This window comes from Trachinotus anak, unplaced genomic scaffold (assembly GCF_046630095.1).
Source record: "Trachinotus anak isolate AG129_WGS33_773 ecotype Australia unplaced genomic scaffold, CSIRO_AGI_Tana_v1 ptg000002l, whole genome shotgun sequence".
NCBI lineage: Eukaryota > Metazoa > Chordata > Actinopteri > Carangiformes > Carangidae > Trachinotus > Trachinotus anak.
Genome location: NW_027273853.1, coordinates 27,499,628 through 27,525,910, shown reverse-complemented (window position 1 = coordinate 27,525,910; position 26,283 = coordinate 27,499,628). Strand labels below are relative to the sequence as shown.

General features: G+C 42.8%; 2 protein-coding genes across 8 annotated transcripts in view; one reads left to right on the top strand and one right to left on the bottom strand.

The window, feature by feature from the left end:
- Positions 1-26,283, top strand: part of LOC139606938 (voltage-dependent calcium channel subunit alpha-2/delta-4-like) — a 71,011-nt gene that overhangs the window by 43,727 nt on the left and 1,001 nt on the right. For all 5 annotated transcript variants that reach the window (XM_071459424.1, XM_071459414.1, XM_071459433.1 and 2 more), the window contains 9 exons: positions 15,010-15,071; positions 18,534-18,548; positions 18,959-19,003; positions 19,094-19,156; positions 23,893-23,963; positions 24,708-24,783; positions 24,941-24,993; positions 25,254-25,309; positions 25,591-25,611. In XM_071459424.1, the coding sequence (XP_071315525.1) occupies positions 15,010-15,071; positions 18,534-18,548; positions 18,959-19,003; positions 19,094-19,156; positions 23,893-23,963; positions 24,708-24,783; positions 24,941-24,993; positions 25,254-25,309; positions 25,591-25,611 (462 nt within the window). The remainder of the gene's footprint in view (positions 1-15,009; positions 15,072-18,533; positions 18,549-18,958; positions 19,004-19,093; positions 19,157-23,892; positions 23,964-24,707; positions 24,784-24,940; positions 24,994-25,253; positions 25,310-25,590; positions 25,612-26,283) is intronic.
- Positions 890-11,891, bottom strand: LOC139606974 (leucine-rich repeat and transmembrane domain-containing protein 2-like). Of its 3 annotated transcripts, XM_071459476.1 has the most exons (6): positions 8,876-11,891; positions 8,133-8,396; positions 7,384-7,509; positions 3,546-3,675; positions 2,548-3,231; positions 890-2,247 (listed from the first exon to the last, which is right to left on the bottom strand). In XM_071459476.1, exons 4-6 carry the CDS (start codon positions 3,589-3,591, stop codon positions 1,766-1,768), a joined length of 1,212 nt encoding a protein of 403 aa, XP_071315577.1. In that variant the 5' UTR covers positions 3,592-3,675; positions 7,384-7,509; positions 8,133-8,396; positions 8,876-11,891; the 3' UTR covers positions 890-1,765. The 3 variants fall into 3 exon arrangements, with proteins under 3 accessions (XP_071315577.1, XP_071315585.1, XP_071315594.1); XM_071459484.1 differs by lacking the exon at positions 8,133-8,396; XM_071459493.1 differs by lacking the exons at positions 7,384-7,509; positions 8,133-8,396.

The following is a 26,283-nucleotide window of genomic DNA, read 5'->3' as shown; positions in this document are numbered from 1 at the left end:
CCACAGAGAAATGCACACAGCCTGTATTCAGAAACTGAGCCTTAAAACCAGCCGTCAGGACTTCTGGAACTTTGTGATGTCACAACAAAACACTCACCACACTCAGCCATGCCCCAAGCCCCGCCCACCTGAACCGACCATCCAACCTTGTAGGATTTGGTTTCTCTGAGTGTTTACCTGAAATCTGCTGTAGTTTTATTTCATCATTCAGAAAACAGCCAATCAGAAGAGAGGCGTGTGAGAGTGTGTCTTCTGATTGGCTGATCCTAAAACTGGTATTAAGCGTGGTATAAAAAGGTGTTTAATTCAACTTGACAAAGTCTGCAGAGCACAGGGACAGTGTCCTGTGATTTTAGCAGAAACAGCTAGGGTTATTGTTTTTGTTGTTTTGGACCAGGATGTGTATTGTGATTCCTGCCTTAAAGAGAAAACAATGTTTTGGAAGCCAGGTTTCTAAATGTTTTCCCTCTCACACACATTTTTAAATTGAATAATTTAAGAATGTGTTGTGTCAGAAGTCGGGGATTCTCAGGAAGTGGAGGATCAGGAAGGGATTCAAACGTCCTGACAGGCAGCAGATGCAACCACCATCAAATAGTGATGATCTTGTTTGCTAATGAAAGTCTGCGAATGCTGACGTTAACTCCTGACTGTGCAGGGACGGTGGTGGTAACAGCGTTGGTGGATATTCACAGGCCTGGCAAGGCAGTAAAGATTTTAATGGATGTCAGAAGAATAAAGGAAATGATTGTAAGAGTAAAATCTAGCTGAGTCCAGAGTGTAGACGAGTTTCATCAGTTCTCTGCAGCTCAATGTGTCATGAGAGGATTTCACCAGGATTTCCTCACTGGACAGGATGTGGAGAAAAACATGATGTAGAAAAAAAGTATAGATAAATATAGAGTTTATTATCTTCAGCATATGATTAACAGTCCTTGAGTTTGATTTGAGACAATGTTTCATGTGCTTATCACAGGAAATATGGACAAAATAAATAACACATGAGGTTACAGTAATATCTCATACTTTGCTATGTTGGGACTAAAACTGTGTCATTGAGCTTAAGAGTTTGTTTGTGCTGGATTAGAAGTCGCTGCAGCTTGAAGCTTTGCCCTCTAGGTGGCAGCACAGCTCTAATATCTGTTTGAATGCAGTTTATTTCAGTGATGAAGCTTAAAGCAGCATTTCCCTGACAGCAACAGGACTCTGATATGGTTTGAAGTTGTTTGAAAGGAATTCAACACGGCAACAACCTAACAGGTACAAAGAATCATTTCTCAAAGTCGGGGTGTTAAAGAACTTAAAATTTACACAACTGGTTGAGGACAAAGACAATTTCACAGATTCAAAGACATTTGTACTTTTGGAGCTTGTGCTTCTTGGGCTCAGATACAAAGATAGACAGCTTGAACAAAAAGGTAGTTTCATATTTCTGGAGAAGAAACAATAACATTGATGAAGGGAAGTCAAGGTGCAGAAGTGCCAAACAGCAGCTTAAGAGGAGTTTAAAAGCTGGCTGAGGGATGCAGCGCGGGGAATAACAATTCACAGAGCATCCATACATTAAGAGAAGTGCTGCAGCATTCCAGTTCCACTGAATCTATTCTGGTCCATTAGCTGTATAGTCAGACCCGCCCAGAGATTTCAGCACAGTTGTAGAGCTGCAGGGTTTCTTTCTCCATGTTGTCCCATCAGTGATGAGAGCTGAGGAGCAGAAGCAGCCGGAAAGTTCAGGAAGGATTGAAAGTCAATAGAAAGCTGTGTGTCAGAAGCTGCTAATTCGATACCCGTGCACGATGCCGCAGGCCTCTTTAGGCTGCATCTCCTCTGGCGAGTTGGGGGATGACATTTGTCCATCCTCCAGGTCAGTCTCAGCTCCAGACTCGGCCATCAGAGGCTGGCCACGGCTCTTCATCTCCTTCTGGTACCGCGCCATCAGCGAGGCATAGACGCAGCCGTAAGTTGCTGCAACCACCATCATGACACACACCGTACCACAAACCACGCCTGCAACAATTTGCGTGCCATGTGCCCGGCGGACACTTACAGGCCGGTAACGCTGGCGAACGCACCCCTCATTGCTGCTGACCCGGCCGGGCGGACAAGGAGGCCGGGTGGCATAACCAGACGCGCCCTCCTTGGTCGGACTCTGCAGGCAGTAGCTGAACATCTCTGCCGGCACGCTGCGGATGTCCCTGCCTTTCAAATCCAGTGGGAGACTGCACTGCATCGCATCTACTTGTCCATCTATAAAACAGACAGAGAGCGGATACAAAAAAGGGAAAGGGGGAAGGTCAAGGAGGGAAAAGAGAGACAGGGGAGATTGAGAGAGATAGAGGGCATTATATTCTTAGATGTCTTTGCTCAGCAGACATCCATCCTGCAGAGCGGAGATGAATTGTTTCGATTAGACAGCTTTTGAAATGTAGACTCGAAATACAAAGTGATTTGCTCCGGCACGGTCTTAAACCAATGTAAGCCAACTGCCAATACTATCAACTTAAGAGTATTTAAGATTTGGAGAGGCCTGCTAACAGCCCTGCTCACCCCGGTAAATCAACCACTCCATCCAGTGCTTGAAGTCCCTCAGCTTGCAGTCGCACTCCCAGGGGTTTCCCGCCAGCTGGAGCTGCTGCAGCCCCACCAGAGGCTCGAAGGTTACTCTGTCCAGGGCCATGAGCCGGTTGCTGGCCAGGGACAGCCACGTGAGTCTCTGAAGGCCGTCCAGCAGGCCTTTAGGCAGCCAAAGGAGGCCATTAGAGGACAGGTCGAGCCCTTGCAGCCACCACAGCCCCTTGAAAACCTCCCTGCTCAAGCCAATGCTCCCCTGACTTCCATTCAATCCCTGGATGGCCTCTGTGCTGTTGTTGGGGTCAACCGTTGCCAGACGTACCCCGAGGTAGTTAGTGGAGAGGTTGAGCCAACGGAGGCCACTCAAGCCTGAGAAAGCTCCAGGCTGCAGGGTGGAAAAGTGGTTCTGAGAAAGATCCAGTAGCTCCAGGCTGCTGAGGTTGGACAGCTCTGTCTTGCCCAAAGAGGACAGATTGTTCTGGGGTAGGCGGAGGACCAGAGAGTCCTGGTCCAGCAGCACTAGGATTGGTGTCAGAGAGAGGAGGCCGAGAGCGGTGCAGTCAGTGGTGTTGCCGTAGCAGGTGCAGACGCCAGGACAGCCGTGAACCGAGCCCAGCAGGCCTAGTAGAGCCAGCACCAGACTGGACAGAGCTGCATAGACTGGAAAGCACAAGAAACAAACAGAACTGCTTCCTTTAGACTGCGAAATCTCAATTTACACAAACACATTTTTAATTGTCATCTTGTCACGATATCTGAAAAAGGTTCTCTCTCTGCTTCTTTAATACCTGTGGAGTCTTGATGGAAGCAGAATACACAATGACAATTTTCTTGGACCACAGGAAGAAAAGTGTAGAGCTATTGATTTATTTTTGTCTCGGTGAGAAAGGTTGTATTCTCCAGCTCTCAAACGTGGATAAAAGCATCAACTGAATTTCTACAGTGTGAAGGGGGCAGCATCTGTCCAGACTCACCCAGATTCTCCATGTGACATTGCCCATACTGATCCAGGGTCTTCATGTCTGTCGCATCAACTCCACCACTTCACGCTTCAGGCTGGTATCCGGCTCTCCTCGCTCTCTGCCGGGTCAGTCTGACATCCAGCTGTGGAGAATGTCCCAGAAAACAGAAAGGAAAGGAGAGAAAGGAGAGGATGTTATTTGAGGAAATACAGACTTTTCAAATGAAAGAGTTACTCATTCACTCTCTGTGCTCTACACTTCACATCTGGTCCACAATTCAAACTGTTGACCAGTGACTGTTCCTCAAACCTCTCAGCTGCCAGAAAGAGTGCAACACGATACATTAGATTAAGTGCAGTGTGTTGTATGTACAGATTAAAAAACATCAACAGCTTAGTCTTAGCAGCAGAGCTGATCTACAGTGTATATTGGCATTACAGGCCAGAGTTGTGCCGAGATTCACAGCATTTTACTTGTCCTCAATCCTTTTCACTCTTTGTCATTCAGAGAGAACACACAAGGAGCTTCATGATGAAGTGAAATAATCCTGTGTGTTTTCATCCAGCAACACCAACATTGGAGAAAAGTCAGTGCCAACTTCTGTCTCCTTAACAACGCCCACACGTACAATCAAGACAAAACTGTTTGTATTCTTTTGTTGATTCATTCATTTTTAATTCACTAATTTATTTCCCGTCTCTTGATATTGTTGGCAGTTTTGGGCACTCAGATATGCACAGGGAAATGTGCATGAGCGATAAAGCTGCAGGGAGAAAAGAAAAGTGCTGTCACTCCATCATCTGTCTGTGGCTGCTATAAAGAGCCAGAGAAATGCTGCCTCAAGGTCTTTCTTTTGTTGCAGGCCTTTCTTTTGTTAAGTTGGCACAAAGATGCCAGTCACTCTGCTGTGGACTGCGTGAGGCAGGACGGTGCCTTCAGGCCACAAGTGACATTACAAAACAGGAGAAATTACAATGCAGGTAGAGGAGGGAGATAATGGGAGGACGCGTGGAGACAGGCACATGTTTGACGTCACCTCAGACCGTCAAGGGACCAGAAATTAGAACGTCACTGAGTTCCCAGAGGATGTTCACGTACAATAAGAGCTGATGCTCAGGACATGTGAAAACTGCTCTCACCAGAAAAAACAACATTATATGTTGTTTATTCTTAAAACTAAAAAAAGTTTGTTTCCTGTTGAGATCTCTCCTGTGGTCATCTCAATAATCATTAAAGCACTGATTTTGTGATTTGCAGGTCAAAAGATGTTGATATTAAATTTGGGATAATTTGGGCCATCATGATGTCTGTAACTTTGTGATGTCACAACAAAGCAGTCACCGCCCTAAGCCCCGCCCATCTCAAATGAATCAACATGGGACAGTAATGTGGGTTGTTTTTCAAGGCGCTTACACCAGCTGTTCAACATAAGGTATCAGGACTCGTTGGCTGCTCTCAGGTCCAGTATTAGTGCAGCATTAAACTAAGTCACCATGAAAAAAATAAAAAATGAAGGACTCTACAAACCCAGTAATTCAGATCAGGCGTTGAGTGACAGCTGTGACTCACATTAGATCTACAACAGCAGCCTGTAAGAGGATGAGTGGAGGCCTTCATCAGACCTTAGAGAATCTTATGGAGAAGGTGACCTCTGACCCCTCACGCTGTCTGATGGTCGGAACAACAGATGGACGTTGAATCATGTTACATGTTGTGGGGAAACAGGAGAAAGGATTTACAGAAAAACAATCCTTCAGACGGAGGGAGACGATAAAACCACTTCTCCCCATCAACGTCTTCGTCTTTTACTTTGGGATTAATGTTCAACATCGTGCACCATCAACACACTCCACACACACACACACACACTCACACACACCTATAGCTGCGAGCTGAAGACCAAAACAAAAGCAAACATAGGGGTTGGTGTGTCATCTTCTGTTTATCAAGAGCTGAAGTTGCTCCTGGCTGCTTTTCTGCTGTTCACCACCTCCCCCCTCATTCATTCGTCTCTTTGAGCGTCCCCTCTCCTCCGCCCTATTTGGCATGTCTTTCTTTGGACGCGTGACTTTTAAGGACACCGCTGAGAGTGCCGAGGCTTCTGGGTGTAGGTCGAGGACGTCAGAAGCACCTAAAGTCAAACTTTACCCAGCAGGTTTGTCTGTGAAATACAGTCTACCAGCCTTTCTAGGGAAAATCTCTGACTTGTGTCGTTTGTATACATCATACAAAAATTAGAAATGTGTTACTTTAGGGTCTCATAAGTCTCATAACGAGGGCCAGGTTTGGTCTGAATTGGATGCTGATTACATTATAAATAGTTTATAGTCTGAGTGTTTTGTTTGGCTGGTGGCTTTCTTTGTCTACGTTTATAGTCTGTCTTTTAGAGGTAGTCAGCCCAGAAAATATCGAGGAAGCTCAGATTAATTTAGAGGAGAGTCTGACGGCTCTTATAGTGGATTTTACTGCCGCGTAAGAAATGAAATTCACACAAGAGACAAATTTCTTCTGCAGAAACAGACCGGGAATCAAATTATCTGTCAACTGAAAAGTGTCACAGAATCTCTTAATGATGAGCTCAAAAAGACTAAAAACATGCAAACTTCTGACCATGACTATATTAGTTTAAGTATCTGACTGATGGACAGTTTGATGTTGCAGCTGCACATAAAAATATTCTCTGACAAACAACAGTAATGTAGGTTATTCTTTATTGATGCTATTTCATGTTTGACTTTTACCAGAGAAAAGCTTTCAATGATTCAAACTCTTTTCTCTTAGACTTAGTCACATATGCTCTTATTTTCAGTATTTTTTTTTTCCCCAAAAGCAGGTTTTGGAAAGGGTTTGTCGTTTTTTGTTTGAGACAGTAAGACTAAGACCGAAATTACTGTTCTGCAAAGGTGCAGATACATTTCTCTGCAGATCTGTGCAGAGAAGGGCGAGATGGGAAACTGTGGGATCGTAGAAGAGCCAACACAGATACCTCCCATATCCCAAAAACACGATGCTTCCCTCATCCAGCAAACTGATTCTGGTTAGTGTTCACCTTCCTGGCAGGAAGCAGGTCAAGTTTAAAGAGTCTGAACATGCGTCAATACATTGACATTTTGTGATGTAGATACATGTTGGTCATTTCCCAAAAGGTTTTGTAGTTGTACTAATCACACTAAAAGACGCCATGTAAAACCAACACCTTGTTCAGTGGCTACGTCATCGTCTTTATGTTTGTGCTGCGGTTTTCATCGTGGACGTTCTGTCACCTCGTGTTTCCCGCTCCAAAAGAACCGTTCAGCTAATTTCACAGGAAACAGGAAGGATCATCAGCTCTGAAAATGCTCCACAGCTACAGAGACTGTCCTGAGCCCCTTCAGCAGTGGGGAGCAAGCAGCCGTGGAAAATGCTTGTCAAATGCACCATCAACCAGATTAGACGCCGCCCACACAGCAGCAGCAGGTCACAGATTAAAACTGAGGTTTCAATCCCTGAGCGGGACAGACGCCTGTTCGGGAGTCCAGATGGTGTCAGAACAACTGGTCCCGGAGAAACACCAGCAGCAGCAGCAGCAGCCATCACCCTGCTCACGCTGCGTTTTCTGTTTTTACTGTTTTTACTGTTGTGCCATCATCGCACATCTGCTGTTCTGTTGACACTTCCTTTTAAAGCACTGTCACAGGACCAGCAGTAAATAGTGAATATACTCTGTTTAATTATTGATTTTTCCCAGCAACATTTCTCCTATGTGGTAACACCACAGACAAATGTTACTGCTCCCCCCAAAATTTCTCCAAAAATGTAAAGCCAGTTATTGATCATATTATAAAGTTTGGCTTCCAGCAGCTAATGTCACGTGTGAGTCTGTGTGGTGGTGGATGTTTGTGCGACTGTCTTGGCCTGTCCCGCAGCTCCACCCTCTTCCATCACATTAGGATTTCCTTGGACGGCAGCGATCAGGAACCTCAAGGCTTCAAAACATCTGGAAAACATCGCTAATAGTTACAGCTGTTTTTTTATAACAGTTTTAGTGACAGTGCAGAGAATCAAACCAGCAGCCTTCCAGCCTCAAGTTCACTTTTTCAGCCTCAGGTTTCCGGGTTGTGGGTTGAAATTTTCATGCAAAAAGCAGCAAAACAGCCATTTCTTTATTTGCCTTATGTGGGAAAGTGCTGGCTGATTATCTCGGTTTGAAACTCTGCCGTGTGGATTTTTTTGTCATTGAAGTCCCGCCGCTATGGTGTTCCCTGCTTCATCTGCAGTGCATCGCTCCGGTTTTCTGGGCTCTAGCGTGGCGTCCTGCTAGCTGCTTAATGGCCTCTGACAGGCAGCCTCCCCCCCTGTGGCTGCACTTTTCCTCCAAACAGCCTGAGAGCGAGGCAGCAGCCGAGTGCTCGGTCCAAAAGGCCGAGAGCAGAAACACACTGCAGCATCCACACCGAGGCAGGACGAGCAAGTAAACAACGAGTGCACACACACACACACTGACTGCATGCCAAAACACACACACACACACAGGCTCACTCCCACTTGCTTTTAGACTCTCTCTCTATTAAAAGCACAGATATACACTTCTACATAATGTGGCCAAAAGTATGTGGACACCTGATCATTCCTGCAATGTGTTAGGTGAACTTCTGCTGCTCTGACAGCCTCAGCTCTCCTGGTTTCAGTCTTTGAAGCTGCTGCAGGGAGCATCACTGAGGTCCAACACTGATGCTGGTGATGAGGTCTGACTCACAGTTCATCAAGAAGGTGTTGGACGGGGTCGAGGTCAGAGCTCTGTGCAGACCAGTCAACTTCTCCCACGTCAAACTGTGAAAACAGTTTCTTCATGCAGCTGCTTGGTGCACGGGGGTCATTGCATCACTATTGTTGACACAGGAATGGGACAAATACAAACTGTTGGCGTACAAAATACCATTGTATGCTATGCAACAAGCAGCTGCAACAATTAAAATGAATAGATGACAATTATAATAATTGGTTAATTGTTTAAGTAATTATTAAGCAAGTTTTGAACCGACAAAATCAGACATTTGACCACATCAACTTGGAAAACAAGGTGAGATGTTTTGTACACAAAACCATGAATGAAAATATTAAACATTAATATTAGAAAAATCGATGCTGAAAATAATAATTAGTTGTGCTACATTTGAACTAAAGGAAAAACAGACCCACAACAAAAGTACATTAAAGTATGTGGACAGGGGTGTCCACTTACTTCTGGCCACGTTGCGTACATGCAAGTGCATTAACGAAAACACAGACTCACTTTCCAAGGCACATTTTTACTGTACACACACACACACACACACACACACACACACACACACACCACTCACCATCTGCTCTGCTGCTTCAGCTTCCAAACAGAGGAAGAGGAGAGAAACTGTTCTTCTCTTTCATCTGCAGCATTCAATCCACATTCAGCTCTAAAACCAGAGAGTTCTCCTTCACAACCAGAGTCTGAGCCCAGACTTGTCTCCAGTGACAGAAACCGGTCTCGTCGTTAAAGACCCGAAGCTCAGTTCCTCATCAAAACCAGAACCTGGGAGCGTCTTTTAACCCGGAGACCTGGACTGGAGTTTTATTCCGGATCAAACACCGCTCGTCCTCCTCCTCCTCTTCATCCACATCACTGCTCTCTCAGCTTCCTCTTATTGTGTCAGAGCTCCGTCCAACACACACCCAGCCACCAATTGAGGGCGAGCGAGCCTCTGTGTATGTTTGAGAGAGAGAGGGAGAGAGAGAGGAGAGAGAGAGAGAGAGGAGGGAGAGAGGGAGAGCGCTAGAGAAGCCACATGCTGCTGCTGAGCTGCTGCTAATGGTGTGTGTGTGTGTGTGTGTGTGTGTGTGTGTGTGTGTGTGTGTGTGTGTGTGTGTGTGTGTGTGTGTGTGTGTGTGTGTGTGTGTGTTGGAGCACTCGTCCTCTGTTGTACAGAGTGTGTAATGTGCATTAAAGCAGTTTGACAGAAATAGTAACAGCAGAGTGTTGCAGCTGCAGGCTGAGCTCTGAATGAATGAAGAGAGACAGAGATTCACATTGTATGAGAGAGAGAGAGAGAAAGAGAGAGAGAGAGTGTGTAGCACTGTACTTAACTTACATGGCAAAAAAAGCTAATTTGAATTTGACAAAAATACTGTGCAACAGATGAGATTTACCAAAGGTGCAGTACCTCCAGTACCTCCAGTACCTGGTTCGCCCCCTGGAGGAAGTACACACGCCCTCACCACACATGCTGCCACCCTGTGGTGTGATTGCACCACTGCAGCTTCCACGGACGTTTCATTTTTTGTTTCGTTGACAAAAACTTTATTATTTTCATGATCGATTAATCTGAATATTATTTCCCAACTAATTTTTTTATCCATAAAATGTCAGAAAATACACAAAAATTAATCAAAACCATCAAATTCTCACATTTAAGAATATTTTTCTTTTTTGCTTAAAAACATGAAAAAACTGATTAGATTTTAGGGGTCAAAGGTCACTGTGACCTCATAAAACATGTTTTTGGCCGTAATTTATTAAATCATACACTAATTATGATGCAATTTAACTATTAATGTCTAATAGGATAAAATGAGAAAGTGATGACATTTTTGATCCACATAACATCATAATGTTCTGCAAAAACACTGACCATTATTCAATGCTGTAACTCAGAAGGGGAGATTGTGACCATATTTCCTGAAACTTGTCTGGTTGTTGGAGAAAACAACCACGAGGAGGTGATTCTAGTTTGATCATGAAAATAGCTGCCAATTTATTTTCTAATGATTAATCCACTAATTGTTCCAGCTCTATGAAGAACCAACGGTAAATCATAAAATTAACCTTAGTTTGGTCAGGGTGTCTAAGCTACTCCAGAAAGTGGCTGCTGCTGCTGCTGCTGCTGCTGACAGGAAGAATTTTCACAGTTCACTGGTTAATATTGTATTTTTAAGACTTTTTTTTTATTGCTAACAAACAATTTCTAAACTTTTGGGTGATGGATGCAGCTACCCCCCCCGGGAGACATTCAGTGCTGGTTTGGGTCTTTTCATGAGATTTGTTTACAATAAGGAAAGTACAGAATATCACCTGAAGATCCTTTAATCCTGAATCTGAGGGACAGGCAGCACATTTAGAGACACAGTATATGACTGAAGACAGACAGAACATCCCATATAATCCTGAACATGATTTAATCCTCTGCAACCATCACAGTTACTGTTTAGATTTTACTTTGACTTTCATAATGCTCTTATTTTTACAGTGTTTTTTAGCCATTTGTAAAAATCATTATATATCATTATCTAAATGTTTCTCCTTAAATTGATTTATTTTTTTATTAATGTAATCATTTCCTTTACTGTTAGGAACAGTATTGATTTTATTTTCTCTCCGTTCTTTTCAGATGCTCTGATAATATTGTTTTCATAACATTTAATCCAGTGAAGTCGACAGAAGTGAATTAAATAGAATTGACTGTGTGAGAGGAGAAAGCAGTCATTTGGTTTCATTGCTTTTTTTGTTTATCCCTTTGTTTTATTAGTTTTAGTATTTCAACATTAGTTAACAAACAGTGTTTCTATGGCAACAGTGAAATTGAATTTGTAGATATTTTAGGCCAAATTCAGTTAATTTAAAGGTCCCATATTTTACTCTTCCTCTGTGTTTTATTTGAAGTGTTGATCTTCATAAGAAGATATATTTGAAAAAAACATCTCAGTGTAGTTTTACATCTCCTCTCTCAGGCTTCTCTCTGGAGCTCTAGTAACAACAGGTCAGTCAGCCAATCAGAAGAAAGGATCTGAGACTCTCTTCTGATTGGCTGATTGTTTTCTGAGTGATCCAATAAAAATATAACAGATTTCAGGTAAACACTCAGAGAAACCAAATCCTGCAAGGTTGGATCGTGGGTCCAGGTGGGCGGGGCTTGGGGCATGGCTGAGAGTGGTGACTGCTTTGTTGTGACATCACAAAGTTCCAGAAGTCCTGACGGCTGGTTTTAAGGCTCAGTTTCTGAATACAGGCTGTGTGCATTTCTCTGTGGACTGAGGCTTTGATACTTTCACAGTATTAATATAGAACCTAGACCACAAACCACAAATATATTTTCTTGTGGATATCATCACTTCAAATAAAATACTGGAGAAGTGTAAAATACAGGACCTTTAAGTATGTGACTTGACAGATGCAGAGAGACCAGATCATTGGAGTTAAAACTTTAATTTTATAAGTCAAGAGAAAATGTCTGGGTCTGTGCGTGTTGCATTTACTGCATCATCACATCTGTGTTCAGGTGAGATAAAACCAGATTAGATGAAAATGTATCAGTCACTGTGGTGAGATTGGCTGCTTGCAGCAAATTTGCAGAAAGATCCAGAAACAACAGCTGCAATGAACAAGAGAGACAGTGAGAAGTGTCAAAAGTGACACTGTCACCTCCACCTGGAGAGTATGAGAGAAAGAAATTAAAATATGAATCAACAACAGACCTGTGAGGAAGCACACAGAGAAAGTCTCAATTAAAAGACACGTGAAATACGAAAAAAACACTGAAAGTACGAGCAGAAAAAGTGCTGCCAGTGAACTGAGCCATAAAACTTTAATGTTCTCAGAAAGAAGATCTTATTTCAACACTCGGCACACAGTTTCATCACACAGGAGAAGTTGGGTCGACAAGTAAAATGAAATGAACAATAAAAAAAATAATAATGCAGCTGCAGAGTTTCAGTTTGTGTCATCATTAACTTTTCATGCACAAAACGAGAAAAAAGAAACCCGTCCTGTACGTCAGTTTCCTGCACACCAGGAAATATTTTCAGGTTATTGACGTTTTGGGTTGAAAAGCAGAATAAGTGCGTCCGGTGTGTTTTGTCCCGTCGTGGACTCGTCCTTGCAGACTGCAGCAGAAACAGTGCAGCTGCAGCGCTGAAGGGCAGCGATAAGGACACTGCTGACAGGAAAGGAGAAAAAAAAAACAGAAATGAAATGAAACAGTGAGCAAAGCTGCACACCACTGAGTCTGCAAAGAGGCTATTTTAAAGGAACGAAGGAGAGTGATGCCTTAAGAGGTTTAAATGACCCAAAGGTCACAACTCTCCCTGAACACAAGTGTAGCGTCACATTTCTTCCCTCTACTACAACACTCCTGCTTCACACTGAGCTTGTAGACGTGTCCCAGTTCAAAACCTGACTCTTAAATGCCTGTTCAGCTCCTCACTGTGCAGCCTGAGCTCGACACCAGGGGCAGAATACAGGAGCAAGTGTTGAACTCTTTACTGCGGACTAACAACGGAGGTGTGACAGAAATAAATACACCAGGCTCTATTTTTCTCAGTCTGTATTCAAACAAAAATATTTTCATAGATATGAACACATTTAATCCACACAACTAAACGGTCCTTTTAACGTTTAACATGAAGATACTTTCATATAAAATACATTTAGATTTTTTTAATTGACACATGAACTGAATGAGAGAAACTAGTGGGAACTTACAGTGGAGCCAAAATGGCAGCTTAGCTATCCAGCTAACCTTAAATCGGTTATAATCAATATTTTTATAATGACAATGATCAGTTTGCAATGTTCAGGAGTCTCTGGTAGTGAATTATCAGCTGAACCTGCAGCTTCCCTCGGCTTTATGGAGCTTTATAATGTGTTTCAGCTCATTTTGGTTTGGTCTCACCGCTCTCATATGCGCTCTTTACACTGAAATTAGCAGGTGTAAGCAGGTTTTTATAAACACAGTTGTCTCCTTTTACACTGTCAGGCCAGTTTGCCTGAGAGGACACACATAGCTGCAGAGAACAATGTCATCACATGCAGTTACAGAGCACACACACACACACAAGGGAGAAACATGTCGCTGCCAGCTGCTGCACAGACTCTGTGTGAGAAGCTTCAGTCGATGATTGTGTGTTTTTGTAACTTATTTCAGGGCTGCTTCACAGTTTCATCCCAGAGTGCAGTGTAGCCGTGCTGGGCAGGTGACAGGTGTGTTTACAGTGTTTGCTCTCTGAAAGACGTCAGAGCTCCGAAAAGGGGCGAGAATTGGCGTGCTCAGAGCCGCAGCCAACAAATACCTGTGTCTGCTGCAGAGTCATTTGACCTGGGAGGGAATGCAGATTTTACCCTTTTCCAGCAACAGCCAGATGTAAGCAATGGAAAAGGGGCTATAATGTTGTTTTTTCAGAGGAACAGCTGTAAAAAGCCACCGTCCACCTGCAGACAGCAGACAGACAACAACAATTCTCCCAAACTGGAGGCATTAACAGTGGACGAAGTAGCAGATTTTTCCTTAGCAACATTAAAATTACAGTTGAAAGAACATGAATCAACCCCAACAAGAAACAATCTCGCTCTCTGTAAACTGTTGACAGAACCTGCCCTGTTTCACTGTTTCACAAGTGTAGGACCACAGGATTTCTTTAATTATGTTGAATTTAATCTTTCTTTAATATGAAGTTCATAAAATGTGCAAACTTAATATGCTTAGCTGGGTCACATCTTTCTACATAAACCTGAAGAATCTGCAGTCAAAGAAAAATACAACTAGAAGCTCAATAACAAGCAATGACCAGAAATAAAAGGTTTTACAGCTGCTCTGATTTTCCAATAATACAGTTCACAAGAGGCTTCGACATGTCGCCTCGCATCACTCCTCTGTGTGTGTGTGTGTGTGTGTGTGTGTGTGTGTGTGTGTGTGTGTGTGTGTGTGTGTGTGTGTGTGTGTGTGTGGAGAGAGCAGTTTTCATTATTGAAGTGACAGAAACAGTTGTAGATATTAGGCCTCTTTGAGGTAAATTTCATTGCTGTGGTTGTGACTTACTGTACCTTGAACTCGCTAATCAGGTTGTAGTAAGCAACATCCAACACAGAATCAGAGCAAAACTGGATTTCTGAGGTTTGTTTAGAAAAAAAAAAGTCCTAAACTAAAGTCCTAAAAATATTTTGGTGAGGAATCCTTCAACTGGTGGATGTGGAAATAAGTTTTCCAATATTTTCACCACATCACCTTGAAAGGTGATGATATGTTAAGTTGATAAAATCTGTATCTGTGGAGAGTAAAGACGACAACACGGCAGCAGCACAGAGTCTGATGCATCTAGAATATAACTGACTTCACACAGACTGTTAACAGAGTATCAGCTGTTCACTATCCCACAAGCCTCTAAATGCTTGTTCCAGTGCCAGAGTAATAAAGCTGCTCTGGTGCATTACTGGGGGAACGTGTCATTACTCAGCCTGCAGGGAGCACACACACACACACACACACACACACACCATCAGGCTCATCAGTGTTTACATCCCTTCATTAGCATCGGGACACGACAGAGGTGAACCCAGGGTCGAATTGATTTCCTGTCCTCCACCTTTTTCCCTCCACAAAAACAGCAAACCGCTCAGCACCTCCTCTGCAGAGTCCATCTTGTCCTGCGTCTGTCTTAAAGCTGTGTGTGTATGTGTGTTTTCTATTTTTAGCTATCGGGGTGCAGATGTCCTTGGATTTGCTGGAAAAGAGGTTCTGGGCCATCGCCAAGCAGGTGACTGGAGGACTCACTCTCACACATGTTGGCTGATGTCATGTTTGGGGGCTTTTCAGTAGCCTGTGTTTATTCTCCAGAGGCTGATTCATACTACACTCTTATTCCTTAAACCTTAACCTGAGCAGTTAAAGCTGCCCTGTGGAGTTTATTCACGCTCAGTGTTTCCTGAGGTCGTGTGGAATGCATTTCCTTCTTGAAAAAACATTTGCAAAGCTGAAAACGCTAAAAGATTGAAACCTACATTGTTTGCATCCATGTTTACTTTCCAACTGTTTTCTTCTTCGCTGCCTTTGCGCGCACATTGCTGGGTTTCGTGGCGCATTACCACCACCTGCACGGTGATGGGAAATGATGAGCAAGACCGTGCATTACTTACCGCTCTTCTGCGTCATATTCATCCATCCACCCCAACCTCCTCCTGGACTCGTGGACTTTGTCGCTCTATAAACTACGTCACCGCACTTTTCCCTTTGCTCCTGTCATCATTACTACGACCACTAGATGTCGCCTAGCAACAAAACCCAACTGTGGGTCATAGTAACCTGCTGACAGACGACCTGTAAGATCGTTTGTTACAGGACAGTCTTGTATCATCATCCATGTGATGGTGCTTGAACATGTGCACAAGAACTAACCAAACAGGGACCCACTCTTACAAACATTCCTCCATAACACTACTAATGGTCACAAACTCCATGGGGCACCTTTAAGTTTAAAGTTTTTAAAGTTAAGAGCTGGTTCACACTAGTATTTACAGAAAAATACATTTAAATTGAGCTTTAACATCCAAAGTTAAAACAGTGAGACACAGTTTTCTCACCAATAGAGAGAGAGCGGCTGCAGTTTGTGTTCTCAAGGCGAGAACCACGATGATTTTTTATCAGGTTGTGAAATCAAATTTTTAAAAAGGATGGAGGAAAAACTTTATTTCTGCATCCCGGACTTCACATCTTTGTACCTCTCTGATCCCCAGGACTTGAGTTGTGATAGTTTACATTCTGACGAGGTCCACAGCGTCTTAGTTCACTGCTCGCTTTATTCTGAAAGTCCTGACTGCGCTCACCTTTGAGGGAAAACACAGCCGTGTGTGTCCAAAAATGAGGAAACCATCTCATTAGCTGCGGCGGATCATCCAGTTTTCTGTAACCATGTTCAGTGGGGACATAAACTGCACAGAGATGCAGCCTGATCTGCAGTCAGACAGGAGTCTGGTGCACATACTGAGCCCATCACCAAGTTTCCAAGGACAAACAAATAATTTTTACTGCGTGACCATCCAGTAATAATCCTCTGGATTCAGAGGTTATTTCTTCAATTTGCCTTTAACATTCATTAGGGAGCAGAAGTCATTAATTACAGGCATTAAGCCCCTTAGACTTTTCATTAAGATTAGAGAGGAATGTGCACAGACTAAACTCCAATTACAAAGTAAAACTGCAGGATTTTCCCCTGAAGAGACCAAAGGAAAGATAATGTATCTTACGCTCCTCATTCTGCTCTCACTGTCATGAGTAAGTGTTTTCATCACATCAGTGAAATGTCTCTTCCTTTATCTCCACACTGAGGAGGAAGCTGAGGCATTAAATTTAGAGATTTAAAGGCACAATGAACAGTTTCATTCCTAATGAACACACATGATAAATGTGAGAATCTAACAGTAAACATGTTTGCTAGCATGCTGATGTTTATGTTTGCATGTTAGCTAAATGCTAAACTTAGCCCTCAGTTCAAAGCTCAGGTGAGTCAAATAGATAAAGTGTGAATCTTTTTTCCACGTGAGATCTTGTGCAGCATCTTAGTGCATTAATGTGCACTTAAGAATTGGGGGTTGAGGGCTGTAGTGAGTGATTTTGCCCCCAACTACCACAGAGGGCAACAACAACAACAACATAGAGTCACCTTCAAAACTAATTTTTGGTTTTACAGAAGTGAAGACTAACTGCCCCCCCTCCAATACAGAGTCCAGCTTAGTTCCCCGTCAAACCAGGAAGTGGAACAGTGAAAGTTGGCGAGCTGACTGGCTCACCAAGCCAGCTGGCTCTGCTCCTGTGTGACCACTGACTGCGGACCATCCCTCTGTCGTGACTCTGGCTCTTCAGTCCTTTGAACGTTAGCACAGTGAGGACGGTTTACTGGTGGTCCACCAGTAAATCCCCTGATCACAGGATTTCCACTGAGCCTAACGATGATGTTATAAATGCTGGTGTGAGTCTGAGACGTCCCAAAATTGACACCGTACATGACACGAAGCCTTTTCCTTTAGCGAGCATCATGACCTTTCCTCTGGCACCACACTCAGGACAAACTTTACTTATTTACATTTTTGCCTCACTGGTGCTTTGGGTCCAATTAAAGAAAACTTGTCTCCATTTTTATCCGTCCAGCAGTTTAGTTTCCTGGCATAATGAACATCACAGCCTCCCGGGGACCCTCGACTGACCACGCACTTCTGGTCTCGTTACAGAATTTTACCCCAAATATGACATAGGACAGACCAACACACACACACACACAAACACACACACAGACACACACAGACTCTGTCTCTCTATAGGTCTTTGACCTTGTGGGCGTCTCCTGCAGCTCAGAGAGGCAGAGGCAGGGCTGCAGCTGCACGTGTGCAGATGTCCTATAGAGCTGATGGTGTAGATGAGGTTATTAACGAGAGCCGACAGCTGTGACGGGCCAGATTAATGTATTCACAAAGCTGCTCTGCTGCTGACATTAACTCATCTGACTTCACATTCATCCACAGAGCACATTTACATCCTGTCACCGCTGATTCACAGTTTCTTAACTTTCTTCTAACACTCAATAAAAACTCATTTGAATCAGGACCCAAGTTTGTTCATCTTCTGTGTTTGTGTCCTGTTGCACTGAAGTTTTTTTTACACAGATCAAACTAAACTGGACAAAGATATATATACACACACACAAACACACACACACACACACACACAGAGACAGGGTTTATCCTTCACCAAGATCACCGATCCACCTGACAGGTGTGGCATATCCAGATGCTGATTACACAGCAGGATTGTTGCACAGGTGTGCCTCAGGCTGGTCACAATAAAAAGACACTTAAAAATGTGGAGTTTTATTTTGAAAAAAGACATTTATTAGGCTCTGACTTTGGCCACAGATGTTTATTTTTTGGGGAGGAGGGTCATGGATCAGAACACGAACACTAGAAACTCACAGATCTTTTATTTCAACTCATAAAAATGTGTTTGTAGTTTTGTTCAGTATATTTTTCAGATGTTCAAATGTTAAAGCTATGTTATGTGTTAAATAATAATAAATAAAGGGCCTTAATTCAGCTACTTTATTTTTTTAAAACTGCAGTTTCTTTCTCATGTGACACAAACAAATTGAAAGTTTGTTTAATGATATTCATGTGATTATCTGCTGGTTTTTTTTCCTCCACATCTTCATCATTGATGTTGCTGCTTCCAGCCCAGCGACACAGACGTAAGTGATTATTGATTATTGGTTATTTTACGTCATGTTAGATAGAGATGTTTCTGCTGCTGATTTCAAAGCTAATTTGAAAGTTTTCTTTGCACTAGTTCCTGTCACTTTGTATTTCAGCTGTGTGATCGTTGAGCCTTGGTGGTAAAAGAAAGAAACCCTCTCAACAGTGAATGTAATAGAAATAATCAAGACCTCATTGTGATATTAAAGTGGAATTTTTAACTCAGCAAATGCATCATCCTGGTTTTCTCTCGTTACTTCACACAGTTTTGTTTTTCTTTGTTTCTGAAAAATGCAGCTTTGATCAGTGATTCAGTTTGTTAGTGATGATGATGCGTCAACCTGATGACCTTTGACCTTGCCTCTCAAAGCTCTCCCCTTACTTAACCTGATCTTTTTCTTCTCAGTGTTCAAACATTGAAGGCGTGTGTCCGCTCAGCTGTGAGAGTGCTGTAAGTAACTCACCTTCCTCTGTCTGACGCTCGCCACCAAACATCACTTCTTTTATTTTTAAAAGCCTCTTTCTGCTGCTTCCTGTCCAGGATCTGAACTGTTTCCTGGTCGACAACAACGGCTTCATTGTGCTGTCCAAAGAGAGGAACGAGGTAAGATCCACACAATGTAACACCCTAAATATTAAATCTTCCGTTTGTCACTGCGGTGTAAAACCCAACAGTAACTACTCCTCTTAAATAAATGTTTTAAAAAGATTATTGAACCAAAAAAATCATTAGGGATTTCAGTGATTGTTGATTAATTGCCGTTAATTTAATAATTTAATCAATTAAACGTTGAATTGCCAACTGTAGTTTGCTGTAGTGCCTGTTTACATCACTAGGTGTCAACTCTGACTGTTTGATATGGAGTTACAGTTGTTAACCGCTCATAAGGAAATAGTCGTCAACTGATGCTTCAAGTTTGGAAAAAACCCAGAAAACAAACATGGATAATGTAGATTTTTTAATTAAAAAAAAAAAAGAATATAAAAAAAGCACTGACTTTAAAATCTTGGATGTCAGAGTTTCCTTGAAGGTAGCAACAACAAGACTTTTCCAAATAATCGTCTGAACTCCATTAATGTGCTGCGCTAATAACTGCTTCCTGTGACTGATGATCGCTCCACACATACTTAGACTGAAGATGGTTTCCTCAGTTTATTGGAATGAATTGAAAACAGCTGATAAGGTTCTTTAAGTCCTCAGTTAATTAAATAGAAGCACTTTGTTTGGTTTAATCTACTCGGAGTCAGGAGGTTGATTCCTTTGGCGGTCAGGATGAGTTTTGGTGTCCGTGTCGTGGACGTGCTGCAGGTCAGTGTCAGGAGGTGACATCAGCGCTCGGATCATTTAATGTGCTCATAAACAACATCTGGATGACTCGCAGGATTTGAGGACAGTTTTGGTCTTAATCTGTGTGTGTGGTGCATTAGCAGTGAAATATTGCAGCAGCTGCACCTGCCGTCCTCGTCTGACTGTGGGCGGAGCTTAACTGGAGCTGCTGGCCGCACGATAGATGCGATCTGTCTGGGCTGAGGTCACAGAAGTCTGACGCTGCTCAAAGTCGTAAACTACGTCAGTTTAAAGTCTTAATTCGATTTAAGGATGTGACTGTTGAGGTTTTGTTTTGTCCATCAGTTTCAGGCGTGGACGGATCATGAGGCCCTGGGCCCCCGGGCACAGACAAAAGGACCCCCACCCTGAGTCTCTGTGATCATGTTTTTAAAAAATGATTTAAATTGTGCTTCATTGACGTCCATCTTTGCTGTTTCCAGTCGTCCTCATCCACCCATTTATTTTTTCTTTTCTTGGCCCAAACAGGCTTCCATACATCACAGAGTGTAGAGACTTGCAGACCGTGAGCCTGCTGTTCATCTGACAGCTGCTCGTTAGCTCTGGATTAACTCAGCCTGTTAAGAGTCATATTACAGGGGATTAATCCTGAGCCACTATTTGTTACTATAAATAGACACACACACACACACACACACACACACACACACACACACACACACACAGCTGAGCAGACACACCCAGTTCATGCCCCACATCTCCTCTTCAGCTGCGATATTGACTTGTTTAATCTCTCTCCAGTGCTTCAGTGTCACCCGGACTCGAACCTGTGTTGTTTGTGTTACAGTCCTGTCTCAGTGACCGTGAGGCTGCCAGCTGTGCAGCAGCATCTGGCTCTGCTGAGGCCGGGTGGGGCTTAGTCATCGAAGTGACCCTGTGACATCTGTGAGGCTGTCAGGGTCAAATGGACCTCTGACTGAACCGTGGTCCACAGTGTGTAGTTCACTGTCTCTTTAATGATGGGAGATCTGGGTGACGCTGTGGAATTATCTCTTATGTAATAATGTGTAAATATGACCAGGCTGTCAACAGAGAGATGAAAGTTTGTTGTGTCTGTAGATCCACTCAAAGTCTGATCAGGAGCACGACAGCATCTCTACACTTCCTACCGTTGCAGCCAAAGTTTCTACAACGGCAAAGCGGTTGTTCTCCCATAGTCGACAGTTTGGCTGCAACGGGAGGAAGTGTTGAGAATCTACGTCACATCACATCATGCCGCAGTCGTCCCTTCAACCGTCGCTCATTAAGGTCCCCATTGTTTTGATTGAGAGACCCCAAGTGGCAGGAGTTGCATACTGTGAGAATAAGGTGACGATATGTTGTTTCTTCAGCTTTGTGCAGCAGGTCACCATGACCCGTAGTTAGGTGTTGTTGTTGCTAGGCGACATCTAGTGGTCGTAGTAATGATGACAGGAGCAAAGGGAAAAGTGCGGTGACGTAGTTTATAGAGCGACAAAGTCCACGTCAGGAGGAGGTTGGGGTGGATGGATGAATATGACCCAGGAGAGCGGTGTTCGATTCCCATGTGACAGGAGCAGTTTATGTTGTTTCTATTATCCATGACCGTTCGTTGTTATTATTGTAACCATGACAACAGAGATCGTCTAATGTTGAGGAAGTACTTATTTAACCCAAATCACCATCTTCTCCTAAACCTAACCAAGCAGTGACCATGTAACCATGGCAACGAAGGTAGGCATTCCCCTCTCTGTACAGTCTGTGCATTTGTTATTGTAACCATGACAACTGAAGCCCAATATAGGCGGCAGGTGTATTGGGCTTCAGAGGGTTGAAGAAAACGACCTGTGTGGTTGTTAATGATGGAGGAATTGTTGTGAGTTTGAGTCTAGATTTGGTCTTTGAGCTTAAACTTAGGTTTAACTGAGACTGGATGTTTGGGGCAAAATGTTAAATTCCCAGGACAGTAAATGCACCACGTCTGATCAGTAACACAGAGACTTAGTGTGGCTGTCAGAGGGGAGCACTTCATCAGCTGAAAGTCTTTGAGTTTCTTTGTCTTTGGGATGATTCTCAGGTCTAAAGTAAGAGCCGCAGCTTCAGAGATCTTTGTTGTTAAATCAACATCAGACGTCCTGTGTGACTCTGTTGCAGTGAAAAGGAGACACAGCTTCTGCAAACAGCAGTGAAATGTTGTGGTGTAGAGTAACCTTAAAGCAAGAATCATTTACTGTAGCAGCTCATTTTTTATTATTTGCATGTCTGCTGCATTCCCAGCAGCCTTAGTAAGCAGATATTATGATGAAGTGCTTCCTCGATGTTTTGCTGAGCTCTGGACTTTACAGGAAGTTTGTGGAAACACCCAGAATCCTCCAAGGTGCTGAAGCCGCTGTGGTGCGAAGGTGCAGCTTGTGATTGGTTGCAGGGCACGGTAAATATTTAATCAGCAGAGAAATTAAGTCAGCGCTGACTAACAGAAATAGGTCAGAGAGAGGAAGCATAGTGACCAAGCAGAATGGCAGCCTTGTTATTGGCCGAGTGTGGAGAGGAAACGTCCGTTTGACTGATGATCCTGTCTGAGAACCTGCTGCAGGAGTCCACTGATCATCCTCAGGGCTGCAAACTGGTCGGGCTGATAAACACCAGCTATAATGTCCAATAACGTTCTGAAATTAACAAGACTGTAGCAGCACCGTGGGCCTGTGGTGGTCAAAGAAACTCAAGAGAAAACTTCACTGTTCTTAGATTTTTATCACCAGTGTGGAATTTTTTTAAGAAGGCGTTTGTTGTTGTTGTTGTTGTTGTTGTTTACTAAATTAAAAAGGTTTCTCCTCAGTGCATTTTAGTCCTGTAAAGAGGCAGGTACACCGCTCTCGGTACAGTCTGTGTGTTTGTTATTGTAAGAACCGACAACCGAAGTCAGGGGAGGGGTCACTGGTGATCTGTCCAGTAGTTAATGAGAAGAACTAACAGATATTTCCATCGTAATCCTCAGAGCTGACTTGACTGAAAACAGGAGCTGAGTGAGTTCTGCCCAGCTCTGATTTAATAACATGATTCACTGGCAGCTGTAGATTCAGTCCTGACTGTGATGAACTAGCTCTGATCAAAGCCTCAGAGGCTGTGAGCAGAGTCTGCTCAGCTCCTGCAGGAGTTTGACTCTGGCACTTTTATTGCTCTTATTTTTTGTTTATCCCAGCACGTTTACCCTCCTGCTGTCAGATAAACAGAGGGTCAACTTTCAGTGTAAGCAGCATCCGACTGCTAACGCTCAGCAACCTGCGAGTCCTCCGAGGCTGCTGGGAAAATCCCATCCAGACGGAGATGAGGTGTAGAGAGAGAGCAGCTTGTAAATGTGAACAGAGCCGCTTAGACAAAATGTTCTAAATAATTCAGACTCTGCTGCTGCTGCTGAGGGTCAGAGAGGGCCCACACACCACACACACAGAAACGACTTTAAATCTCTGTTTAACTCTTCTCTATTCCTGCAGCAGGTGTTTTGTTTGGTTTTTGGTTTTTTGTTTTTTTAGCTATAACCAGACCTATTTCTTTTCCTTTGCATCTAATTTCTAGTCTTGCAGCTCGTAAACTGGAGGAGACTTCCAAGAGACAGATTTCTTTCAGAAATTTGATGAATTGCATTGAGTTTAGGATTTTAGATTTCATTCTTTACGGAGTTGTATGTTTGTTGGCTGCAGTTTAATAATTGTAAGAGCTACTTATGATGTGAAATGTATGTTTTCGCTTTGTTTTGGGAGGCACAGCCAGGAAAAAAGGATGAAATCATTATTGATCAGAAAAAATAATAAGGACAAAATGAAGATATATTCAATAACAAGTATGGGGTGAAGTGCTTCTAGCAGCCACGACCTCATTTCTGTGACGACTGATACAAAACTAACATTAACCCGGGGTTAATTAAAGGGGATGTTACTTACAAAACTTACAAAAATATGAACAACTGTCTTCTGAAGTGTCCGTTTCTCTCTGTGGATGTTGATAACAAACACCTTCCTTCATGCTGTCGTCTCCAGGTCGGTCGTTTCTTCGGCGAGGTGGACGGGTCTGTCATGGCGTCACTGATCAAGATGGGAATGTTCAAAAAGTAGGACTGACTGTTGATGAGTATCAGCTGACACACTCCACAAATCTACATCTTCAGACTTTAATTTTGATGTTAAGCATCTTTTACCACAACACAAGGACACTGCACATAAAGATGAGCCTCAAGTTTAGATTTAAAAACAGATGTGTCACCAGCAAACATCTGTCAGTCAGAGAAGCTGCACTAGTGATTAATGTTTGTATTTATGAGATGTTATATGACAGAATTTTTATCATATATGATATGATGCAAATGTATTTGTTAACTTATTTTTAATTCATATAGGCAGGTTTACTAAAACAACAAACATAAAAATGTTATATATCTATATTTGTTTTCTTATTAATTTCTAATTCTGGGAAAGTGGTCTCAGACTTTTGGACCATACTGTTTACAATATCAACATGCATTGACAGGCTTTGGGATAGAGATATATATATATATATATATATATATATATATATATATAGTAACAAGACTACAATATAAGCATACATCCATCCATACACATATATATTTGTATGGGCTAGATATATATGCTAATATATGAAATTATTCAATTCTAATAATTGAAAATGTATTTAATAAATTATGAATATAAAATATCATTTTTACATGTGCTTTTATTTTATGTATATATATATGGAATTTCAATATATGTCCATACTTTACATTTGCATATGGGGTCCAGGAGCTGTTCTGTGCTCAGATGTTACTGAGTTTCATCTGAGCCTCTGTTTGCAGGGTGTCGTTGTTCGACTACCAGGCCATGTGTAAGAACAGTCATCATCACGCCAGCAGCGCCCGACCTCTGCTCAGTGTGAGTGTCATCGCTGCGCCGAACATGAAGCGACTTGTTGTAGATGTAGTTTATCAGCTATGATGAGAAAAGCATCAGTGAAAGAAGTCGTCAGTTTTATCCATTCAACAAAGGATTTTTCTTGGATTAACGTCTTGTTTTCCTTTTTCTCCTGCAGCCATTCTACGGCATCGTGGCGTTGATGAGGTGGTTCTTCTCCAACGCACTGATGTGAGTCTCTGAGGATTATTATACATATTTATTATATAGTCATATATAGTTATATATAAGTTTCCTTAATTTTACAACAGTTAGTTGATGGACTCAGATCATCACAGTGGGTTAAGAGTGAGGTTCAAAGAAGAAACTTCCTAATTAAAGGAATAAATAATCACTGATCACTGTTCTGTTCTGATCATCTGCTTCTACTGTTTCCCATGAGAGAATAAACAGGTGTCGATGTGTAACCAGGTGTTTGTGTCTCCTGTCAGGTTCCTGCTGGACTTTAACCTCTGTGGTCTCTGGCACTCTGATTATTTTGTGGACGGTAAGATGCTCTGAGTAAAACCTCCAGGACACTTGTTCTTCCTCAGTCATCTGTTGTTGTTGTTGTTGTTGGACTCTCAGTTCAGACTGAAACAGATCAGAGTGAAGATTATAAAGAAAACAGTTGTTTCTGTCAGAGCAGCTGATTCATGTCAAACATCTCTTTTCAATATGGCGGCCTCATCTTCATCATCGTCTCCATCCTCATCTTCATCTCCACCCTCATCTTCATCATCATCGCCACCTCTGTGTCTTCACTGTGATCCCTCTTCATCCATTCAGCCAAGGCTGGTTATCACACAAGTGAGTACAACGTGTGTGTGTGTGTGCGTGTGTGCGTGTGTGCGTCTGGATGAGTTCAGATTAAAATGAGGAGGATTTAGATTCAGGTTCTGCACTATGAAACCAGATTAGTGGGTTCTCCAGCTCCACGTGGTTCAGGTCTGGAGACTGTGCTGGTCTTCATCATGTGGAGCCTGCGTCTGGTTCTGTTCTTCTAACGTTGTGGCTCATTATCTCGCTGTAGTTCGAATCCCTGACAGCAGCGTACAGTCCCTCCTCCTGCAGTACAGTGACACACAGGGTTTGTGACTCGTCAACAAAAGTTTCAGTGTTTGGTTCATTCACATCTCTGCAGGAAAGCAGCAAGTGCACCACTTTCTTCATCCCTGTTTTCACATTTACAGGATTTTAAAAAAAAGTTTTTACATTGGGCATTTTACCTCTGACCTTTGTACCACTGAAGATTCTTCACTGGATTTGAGCTTCAGTGAAAACAGAACAAACGGGGGTTTGCACAGTGTGTTCTGTTCTTTTCTACCACACAGTTTCTGTTTCCCGTTGTTGAACGTCACTGTCTGTCTGTCTACCTGCAGGCTCATCACTGTTTGTCTCATGATATTAAGAAGGTCATTCATGATTCTGACGATGTTGCTTGCAATTAAAAACTGTGCCTCTTTAACATGACCTGTACAG